This window comes from Zootoca vivipara, chromosome Z2 (genome assembly GCF_965207765.1).
Source record: "Zootoca vivipara chromosome Z2, rZooViv2.hap1.1, whole genome shotgun sequence".
Taxonomy (NCBI): Eukaryota; Metazoa; Chordata; class Lepidosauria; order Squamata; family Lacertidae; genus Zootoca; species Zootoca vivipara.
The window spans coordinates 24,788,129-24,798,714 of NC_142585.1; the positions used below are offsets into that span (position 1 = coordinate 24,788,129).

Consider the following 10,586-nt stretch of genomic DNA (forward strand, 5'->3'; position numbering starts at 1 on the left):
CAGTGTGTGGAGTGAGAAGAGCTGAGGACTGAAATTGAATCCCTAAAGATCTCGAAAGAGAGGAGGAGAGGAGGGAATTTGAGAATTCTCCCCCCAGCCCAGCAGCACTGAATATTGGACAATTAGGAAGAGTAGTTGGACCAACTCAGAACAGAATCATAGAGACCTATGGGGTCCTTTCATGCTGAGGTCTATGTTGTTCTCCCCTCTTAATTCCCATAACAGTCCTGTAAGGTAGGTTAGGTTGAGAGGGAATGGCTGGCTCATGGTCACCAGCAAAGCAACCCTATGTGTGTGTAGTCAGAAGTAAACCTCATGCTATGGAACAGGCCAGCACCTGGGGGAAAGAGCTGTAGCTCAATGGGGTGAGGGCCATAGCTCAGTGCTTTGCATGGAAAAGGTCTCAGATTCAACCATTTGCATCTCAAGATAGGGCTAAAGAAGACCAAAGACTGCTGTCGGTCATAATAGACAGTACTGGGATAGATGAAGCAATGTTCTAACCCAGTCTAAGTCAGCTTCCTATGCTGGGCCAGCTCTACCATTAGGCAGAGTGAGAGAACCCCCTCAAATGGCATGTTCTGGTGGTTAGCAGCAGTCTCCTAGCTGTACACAACTGTCTCTGCAAGGTAGAGTTGCTGGGAGACAGCAACTGAGCCCAGGTCACCCAACGAGCTTCATAGCTGAGTGGGGGTTTGAAATATCCTTGTCCCTAGTCATAGGAACATAAAGAGCTGTCAAACCATTGGTCTCTCAATCCCACTATTGTCTACAGTGACTGGCAGTGGCTCTGCAGGATTTAAGGCCAGGCATCCCCAAACTTCAGCCCTCCAGATGTTTTGGACTACAATTCCCATCATCCCTGACCACTGGTCCTGTAAACTAGGGATGATGGGAGTTGTAGGCCAAAACATCTGGAGGTCCGCAGTTTGGGGATTCCTGATTTAAGGCTGTGGTCTTCTCTCACCACTGTACTTGGAGCTGCTGGGGATTGAATCTGGGACCTGCAAAACAGATGCTTTCCACTGAGCTACAGTATTCCCCATACTTAATGGCACCTTTCCTAGGCCCTGTCCACCACTGAGTCCAATATTCTGGCCACTCCATCGCATTTCACTCTCTGTTTAGACCTCTTTTATTATAACTATGAAGTATTGGCACTTGCAAACTTATAAGTTTAAGGATTTCTATGCCTACTTCATGGCAGCTCATAAAAGTCCTGCATCCGGAGAGGTCCATATCTGGGTGAAAGACACTAAAGACCTCCCACAGTTACGTCCTTCTGGAGTGGATTCCTTTGTGAAATGGTATGTATGTCATTTGCCGTGCAGCTGTGTGCGCGTGCATGCACACACAGATGTATTTGTAGTTAACATAAATTCCTTTTCTGACCATGGACATCTATAATCCCAGTGCAGAATTAGGCATATTAGGAACATGCAACCCCTTAAATAATATTTTAAGGCTGGACTGAGACAGAGCCAGTGCTGATTGGTTCTCATTGGGCGGAAGGCAGGGAGACCAACCATAGGTGGCAACAGAGCCAAAGACAGGCAGGCTCAACTAATTCAAGTTTTGTCCCCATCCTCATGCCTGCTAAGTTCTGCAAGGGCAACAGGGAGATTAAAGAGGGGGAACCTGGCAGGCAGTGCCACCCCCTGGACATGCATGCAAGAAGCAGGTGGGAGCCAGCCAAGCTTAGAATAAAGTTGATGGGGGCACCAAATGGGCCAGCCTCCATTGGATAAAGCTGAGAATAAGGAGGCCCATGGTTTGAAGCTCCCCTCCAGTGTGAACTCGCTTGGTGACTTTAGGTAACCCCCCTCTCTCAGCCTCAGTAGTTTCCTCCCCTCCCCCATTACATTATGGGGGATATTAATACCAACTTCCCTTACAGGATTGTGTTGTGAGGATTACAGGAAGATTAGGGACTGGAATCCTGTGCCCCTCAACCTAATCTCATGTGGCCACTAATTCCACTCAGGTGAAGGGAAGCCCAGAGAGGGTTAGGGTTAGGGGATTGGCATTGCAGGGGATTGGACTTAGATGACCCTCAGGGTCCCTTCCAGCTCTAGAATTCTATGGACTATGCAGGCGATATACTTTGAACTATCGAAATAACTATTCCAGTGTTAAGTATTACTCAGCATCATCACATGGAGTGTTCAGAATGAAAGCAGCATCCTCCTTGCTGCAGTTTTGCTACCCCTTGCCAAGGCAGGGAAAGTTTGGGGGAGCTCTCTGTTGGTGACATTGGTGCCCTTCAGGTCCTCCTGACCTCACCACCCCCACCTTATCCCGCCCCACCCTGGTCACAACAAATGCAGCTATACCCCACTAGGAGGGCGGTCCTGCTTCTGCTGCTCTGCCCCCTTACCCTCAGGTTCCACTGCTGCTGTAATTACTATTATTGTTATTTGCTTGCAAGAGAGGGGTGGTATTTGAAGGAACATGCAAATAAAGAACTGCTGGCATATATGTCATGAAACATTGCTTCTTTTTAAGCTACGTCCTTCCAGACACCAGTAAGAAGAGTTATCAGAAAACCAGAATTGTCAAGAGAGATTCAAACCCCGTCTTCAATCACACCATTGTGTATGATGGATTTCACACAGAAGATCTGAAGGATGCGTGTGTGGAGCTGACCGTCTGGGATCATGAAAAGCTGACCAATCACTTCCTTGGTGGCATTCGACTGGGACTAGGGACAGGTAAGTGGGCCACTTGCTCTCATCCTTTGATTTTCATTTATGGAAACATGGAACACAGTCTGTCATCAAGTAATTACTATGAATACAAAGAGCTGGCATCAGAATGTTAACCCTGGAGTGTATTTAAATAAGAAAGAAAATGTGTGTGTGCTGGGAAGGCTTTTCTTCAAAAGGAGGGCTTGGCTGAAAAGTAGCGTTTTTTGTAAGATTCAGTTGGCTTCCAGATTTTGGGGGTGGGGGCTTAATTTGAAAGCTAGTGGTTGCAGTGGGTTGCTTTTATTCTATTTTTTACTTATTTGATTGTCTCTGGAAAGGGTAAGTCTCAGATAAACTGGAGTGGGTGAAAAGAGTCTGGTATCCCATCCGGAAGCTCTCTCCATCTAAACTTGTTACCTGTTACAGTTTGCTTTCCCTTTAAGAAGATTCAGCAGCTTTTAGCAACCTAGGTTCCTTTGAAGCTCCAAGTCTGCCTTGGTGTTTTAGAAGAGATCAGGAGAGGCTGTTAAACATAATGGAAGCCCCAGCCCGTTCTCAGCACCAAGAACTTAATTTTCAAATAATTCTAGTTACAGGTAGGTAGCCGTGTTGGTCTGCCGTAGTCAAAAATAAATAAATAAATTCTTTCTAGTAGCACCTTAGAGACCAACTAAGTTTGTCATTGGTATGAGCTTTCGTGTGCATGCACACTTCTTCAGATACACTAAAAAGGAAGAAACTTCTGTTTCAGTGTATCGGAAGAAGTGTGCATGCACACAAAAGCTCATACCAATGACAAACTTAGCTGGTCTCTAAGGTGCTACTGGAAAGAATTTTTTTATTTTGTTTCAAATAATACTGTTAAAGAAAATAAAAAATACTTATTGGTGGCCACCACTGTATCCAGTTCCATAGTTTGACTACATATTACGCGAAGAGCATGTCCTGACTCCTGAATCTTCCAACATTCAGCTCCATTAGTTTTCAATGAGTTCTTGTGTTATGAGAAGGGGGGGAAGCTTTACCTACTTCCTCCATATGTTCATAATGTAATTGCTCCTTATGTATATAACAGTCCTGCAGAGAATGCAGGAGACTCAGAAAAGAAACACTTTAGCATGGGATAGGGCCTTCCTGCAATTATTTCTACAGTGATTCACCACCACCACCCCTCTCTCTCCCCCCCCCACCACCAAAGGTTCTAGCTATGGGATTGCTGTTGATTGGATGGATTCCACACAAGAGGAGGTAGCCTTTTGGCAGGAAATGATGATGACACCAAATGTATGGATTGAAGGATCACTGCCTTTGCGCTCCTTGGCAGGGAAAAAGAAGTTTAAATGAAACTCTGGGAACTCTGGGAATCACCTGAGGTGAAGTTTTGAGTACAGGTGATAGACAGGGGAGGACTATTGACTGCCAGTAAGCATAACGCTATGTGACATACTCCAAAGAAGCTAAGTATTGTTTTTTTATTCCAAGAGAGGTCTGAAACGATATAATGCTGATATCACATTTCAGCTTAGGTAAAAAGCATGGAAGAACTACTGTATACCTCCACAACATTATGTACTACAAATTAAGTTTTGTTTTGTCTTTAATTCGATTTTGGAAATGTACACAAAGGCAAAGAAGAAGGGGTGTAAATATTTTATAGGTTTTTGAATTTTCTGTTCTATTACTATTCCCATGATGGTTTTGTTTGTTTGTTTTTCTGGGCAGAGGAACTTATAATAAAAACTGTGGTGTGGCATCCATAAGCGAGCACAATATCTCTTTTGCTGAATTTATTATATTGTTCTGTCCTGGTTCAAATGGTTTGTTTATTTTTCATAATTGGAACAGCTTGGAGTTGTATCTGGCAAAGGTATCCCGTTACCACAAGGACTTCCACTTCAGCAACGGAACTTCCCTTTGTGCCCTCAGCTCCTAAATGATGGTTGGAACCTTAAGAAGAGATTTGGGGGCACACAGGGGAGGAGAGGAAGGAGAACTTCCATTGAGCAAGTGGAAGTCCTTTGTGCCATCACAGGAATGACTTTGTTGAATAGAATCTGTTGAATACAATCAGTTTTTATAACTTTATGTTGTGATTTTGAAACCTGTTGTGGGAGATTATGAGGATAGGCAAGTAAGAAATATCACAAATAAATATAAATAACTTCCCCTTTTCAGTGTTGCCATACTCTTTATGTTTCACTTTAAAAATGGGAAATGCTCCCCCCCCCAAAAAAAATAAAATAGGTACTTGCCACTATTTTTCTTGGGTGCGTCCAGAAGGCCTGTAACAATGTAAACTTGTGTTTCATGGTGTGCAATGCTTGTGAATGTTACCTGTAAGACAGAAAGATCTCTTAATGCTGTAGCCGCTCCTTATATGGGTCTGTGAATATGTGCCTTGAATGTTAATTATATATATAATAAACCTGACGATTTTGTTTGTGGTTGCTAGCTGTTGTTTTGCTGCCATTTATTTAGCCCCATCAGTGGGCCTCATGCTTTCTAGCAGTGTTGGGGAGGGGGGCTTTTTCACCTTGAGGGCTGCATTCCCTTTGGGGCAACCTCCCAAGGGCCACATTGGAGTGGTGGGTGGGGGCTGCTATAGAGGGCAGTCCCCAGGGGTATGCATGTATGATTTGGGGTGGCCCAGAGGTTATTGTGAGATGCAGACCTCTAGGTTGCTATTTGTTACTGTCACCGGGGATCGTTGCAGATATAGACTCTCCCAGCTATGGGTGGTGTATCCACACCTGCCCAATGGCACTTCCTCCTTCATTCACCAAGGGAATGTGCAGAGAGGAGGAAAGTATGGGTAGCCTAATCAAATGCATATCAAGTAACAAGTAACTGCTCCCTCACTTGTGGATGGCGGGGTTTAGAATCAATTTAGACTGAAAGCAGCACATTGAGGAAGAGCACAAACAATTTTGGGTTGAGAAAGCTACTCTTGTGCTACAAATGAATGAGTGTGTACACACAGCCATAGTACTGAACACCTTCAGCTCATGATTCTTGAATGCGATGGTTACAGCCTTTTCCAAGATGTTCTGGGAACAGAGGCGCTGCTGTTGCATAGTGACATCTGAAAAAGAAAACGCATGTTGCAGTTCAATTGATTTATTGTTTCTGTCTCCCAGGTAACGCAGATGCAAGCACTGTTGCATGCATGGCGTCCTACAGCGCTTGTTGTTGTAGTCTTCTTTTCAGCCAGGAGATTGCTAAAATCTCCGGCTGCTCATTAAACCAATGAATTTTGCATCCTTTTACTCCTCTCAGGTTAAAATGCATCTATTGCTCTCAGTGTAGGCAAGTACTGCGCTGCAGCAGGCAACCCCCACCTGGAACTGACCCCAGACAGACATCTTACGATTTTTCCTCTTTGGAGTTCATGATATGACTGCAACGTTTAAAATTTTGAGGTCCGTTTTATTTTATTCTACACTACATTTATTTTTCTATTTTGCCCTACTATAGACACCTGGAAAATGTGTTCCATGTGCTTCTTATTTTGCTTCTTTAATGCTGGTCATTGACTGCAACAATCAAGTTTTGGGACAATGTGAAAGACATTTCCCTTCTATGCATGCATATAGAAGTAATGGTAAAACAGGAATTGGGAAAAGGTTTTGCACTATCAAGTAAAGCTAGCTTCTTTCAGCGCTCAGAATCATGGCAAGTGAACATATCAACTGTTCAAAGATTATTCTAGACTAAGATGTCAATGATTCAAAGGCGGTTTGCAGACAGCCTGTTTCTTCAGTGTTCACCTTTATCTTTATGCAGGGTAAGATTAGATATTTCTGGTAGTTTAATGAACATTCATTCTTATTTGTTTACAAATGATACTGCATCAAAGCAATCAAACCCACACTTCCCAGTGAATTTTCCCATCACTTTCCGTATCGCAAAAAAGCCTGAACTTTTCGGGAATCAGGTTTGTTACACAAGGTATCCCAATCAACTACAATTGAATTGATAGCATGTGATTGAATCTTGCCTGAAAGTAATGATAGACTGGAATTTTCCAAAGGCAGGCACTGACAATCCAAAGGCTGATTCACTGCCCTCCTCCTCTATCTTCCTGTGCCCCCACCCCAATGCTTCTATGCTTTTTAGTTTGTTATTTTAGCAAGTCCATTTATTCATTTCAACATTCATTCATTCATTCATTCCTTAGATTTTTATAATGATTATTCAGGGATAACGGAGAGAGGGGTTTTTGATGGCACCAATGCCAACCAATCTGTACTGTACATAGCTTGCTCCTGCTGCAAACTCAAACTTTTTTTTTTGCCTGAGCTCAAGCTTGAGAAGTGAAATAATTTCTTCTGAGCAAAATGCAGCAAATTAACTTTCAAAGCACCCCTGCCACCCAGTTACTGTATGCTTTCCATGTCTCATAAATTGCACAGAAATCACCATAGAGATCACAATCAATCACACTGAGATGGGAAACTTTGTGTAGCTCATAGCCCAGCACGACTCAAGCTGGTTGCTCTAAGAAACAGCTTTTTCTACTTAAGGTGATGTTGCTTAGCTGTACGGTTGTAATTTGTTAACAGAATTAGACCCAAAGTGCCTGGTTCATTTCCAGCTGGCAGTTCCTCCCTCAAATGATAAACTACTTTAATACAACAGGTAGGCCTTTGAAACAAGAGTTGTTTATAACAATGTATGACAAAGAGTTCCAAGAAACTAGGGTCTCAAGCTGTGTGCACATTACCATTTACTCTGACTCTAATGTGCTCCCACCACAGGTGTGTGGAGACAATTGCACATGACGTTAGCAACCATCCATATGTATCCTTTGGTTTCTTGGCAAATACTGGTTAGATGTGTTTTTCCACAGGCCAGCTGTCAAGTGATTTGAAAGTGTTGACTGTGGTTCAGCTGAGGTGGTGTGCATTTGAGACAGTTGTTGCACATGTGCAAACAACAGCTTCATTAAGGGCTTTTCGCCACAGAGCTTTCCCCGCAGAAACCCGGTCTTTAGAGCTGAAGTGCAACAAACGGCAATTTGGGTTTTCTGCAGATTCAGTGGTAAAAAGCAGGTTTTCACAGAGAACGCTCCAGAGCAGAGAGAGAGAGAGCGCTCGGACACAGAGCTCTAAAATGTGGACCATGCCTGGAAATTGCAGAGGAAAGATAAATGCAGATAAGCCCTGAATAGGAGTTTAGGGGGTTGCAGGCACAAGGGAGTCAAACTGGTGATATGCATTGACTGATGACATCCTCACCTCCTCTCTGGTGTGTACAGCAAAGTGTATATGAGACTTGAATCATGAAGGGGGTGGGGAAACAACATCCCTGTGTTTTAAGCCTCTAATGCATACAGACATGCCCACTTGAACTGATCATAGCTTTTATTACACCATGTGGTGGTTTTCATAAAATGCCAAGGATCAGCTTTCACGATTGCTTGCTTCTTAATTAAATTTCTGGCACTCAGAGAACAAAGGAAGGCTGGGGGTGGGGTGGGGTGGGAACTGCAGTTTCTAAGTGATCAGAAAACATGGGAGGATGCATAGTGTTTCAGTGCATGAAATAAATGCAAAGAATTATTTAAATCGGAAACAACTTGTCATGCAATTAGCAAAGTGTTAGGATGCACATACTGAATTCAGACCCCAAAGTTTTGCCTTTATATAAGCCTGTGTACAGTAATTTATAGACTTGTGGACTCCCATTTCCTTGGGTTCCCCAGGGGTGGCTGCTTTTCTGACCAAATAAAGTCACCTCAAACATCACAATGGGTGTGTATATTGAAGGAATTCACTACCTGCCCACTCCTGACATCACATGACAACAGGTACGGAGGAGGTGCAAACACTGCCGCAAAGCCATGATTGGGAGCCTCTGGGCAAGATCCAATGAAGCAGCTCCACCAACACAGGGACTTTTGACTGTGCAATGGAACTTGCCCCCTCTTTCTTCTGCCTGCACAACCCATGCCCTCCTAAATTTGTTCTAGGTTTCCCCCCACAGCCCTCTGGAGCAAATCTGAGGAGAGCATGGGGGCAAAAGGAGGAGAGGGAGAGGAAGTTATACGATGCAAGTACAAAGATTTTCATTAGTTGCATACCACAATTAAAAAAACACCTCTGTATAGTCCTTGGCAAGGGAGGCACATAGCAAGCCTTGCCGGGATCTGCTGCATTATAGAGTTCCTGGTCAAAAGCTAAACCCTGCCAAAAGCCAGGCTGCCCACTAGGCAGGGCCAGCCTGGGACATTTTGCCACTGAGATAATGGGTGGCCCAAGCTCACCCAATGGACTCTAAGGCTCAGTCCTGGCATGGTACTCTAACCCAGGAATAGCCAATATGTTGCCCTTCAGGTGAATTCTACACCACAAATTCCATCAATCCTGACCATGCTGGCTGATTGGAGTTGGAGTACAGCAACATACCATGCGGGTTACCACTGTCCTAACCACTACACCACATGGAAGGTCTTCTTACTCAGGCAACTGAGAATGCAACCATGGGGATTGTACTCCTGGATCTGCATTCATTTTGAAATTGGCTATTTTATTTAAGCAGAGGGACCTGACAGAGGGGGGAATTGAAGGAAAAACAGGGTCATGCCTGAGGATTTGAATCAATGCCACCTCCAAGTATGTAGAACTTTCCAGGGTCATTGTTGGCCTGTAAATACTCATCTCAAATCCTGTTGGCCTGTAATTGTTGGCCTGTAAATACTCATCTCAAATCATCTCTCACATTGTCTTTTACTTATCTTATCGAGGTGAAGATAATGCATTATTTATTCTTTTATGAGGTGTTGTCCTAGTCAAGCCTTAAAGTCCCTATGAGTATCTTCTATATTTGTGACCAACCAGATGGCAAGATATCTACCGTAAATGCTGTAATATCTTTTAGACCTGCTATGACTCCTTAGCTTGTCAACTTTAATACAATGATCAGTTCTACTCAGGTCATGATTTCTGCTGCTTAATGGTTAGTTGAATGTAATCTACATTTGACATACTGAGCAATTGATTGATTGATTGAAGTATGCAGAAATGTAATATATCCTGGTTTTCCTCCCCCCGCCCCTGTATGCAAAAATCCTTCTGCCCCAGCCCAGAAGAGGTAACTGCTAAATCTCCCAGTGCCTTAGATAGCAAAATCCATAATGAGATCATGTAATGAGATTTAACTATTGCCACTTAATCTTTAGATCTCTAATTCATGTAAGAGTGATCTGCTGAACTCTGTCTTATCAATTCTATAATCATGGTTAAATGCTGACACATAAATTTACAGGGCATGGCATGGCACTGAACAAACCTTCCTGGATATAGTTCAGATGGTACTTTTTACCTTTGTGTAAATGTTTTAAAATGTGTAGTGTTTTAAAATGATAATTTCTTATGTACTGTTTAAGTGTTCTCGTGATCATATGTAGAAACAACAACAACAAGTGGCTTACGATCTAAAGAAAGGCAAATTCCTAATGGGCCGAAAGTTCTTAAGGACTAGGTTCTTGAATTTAAAGTAAAATGTTTGTTTGTGTTCCCAAATGGCCACAGAAGACCTAAACAGCTTTGGGTGTGGGGTAGGTGGGTGTGTTTACTCTTTCTTCCTTACAGCTTTCATTGGACCAAACTGCAGTTATAATTACCCTGTACGATCTTGCGTGCTAGCTGCTGGAGGGGTAGGCCCAGCTCGAGCGAGCGAGCGGAGAGGGCACCTCCAGGGCCGTCCCTAGGCCTGGGCTGGGTGGCGCAAGGCGCCAGGGTGCCTGGCCATCAGGGGCACGGAAGGGGCGCAGAACTCAGCCTGGGGTCGCCTCCACTGAACAGCTGAGAGGCACGGCGGCCCCAGGCTTGCGCTCCCTGCACGTCTCCGGAGAGTGATCTGAAGCCGCTCAACAGCTGAGAGGCGCGGGGGAGGCAG

At 43.9% G+C, this 10,586-nt stretch overlaps 1 protein-coding gene across 5 annotated transcripts in view; it reads left to right on the forward strand.

The window, feature by feature from the left end:
- The window catches only part of LOC118078202 (synaptotagmin-like protein 2), a 53,765-nt gene extending 48,627 nt beyond the window's left edge, over window positions 1-5,138 (forward strand). For all 5 annotated transcript variants that reach the window (XM_035101960.3, XM_088664614.1, XM_035101955.3 and 2 more), the window contains 3 exons: window positions 1,208-1,307; window positions 2,506-2,711; window positions 3,886-5,138. In XM_035101960.3, the coding sequence (XP_034957851.2) occupies window positions 1,208-1,307; window positions 2,506-2,711; window positions 3,886-4,031 (452 nt within the window). In that variant the 3' untranslated portion in view covers window positions 4,032-5,138. The remainder of the gene's footprint in view (window positions 1-1,207; window positions 1,308-2,505; window positions 2,712-3,885) is intronic.
- Window positions 5,139-10,586: the final 5,448 nt, after the last annotated feature.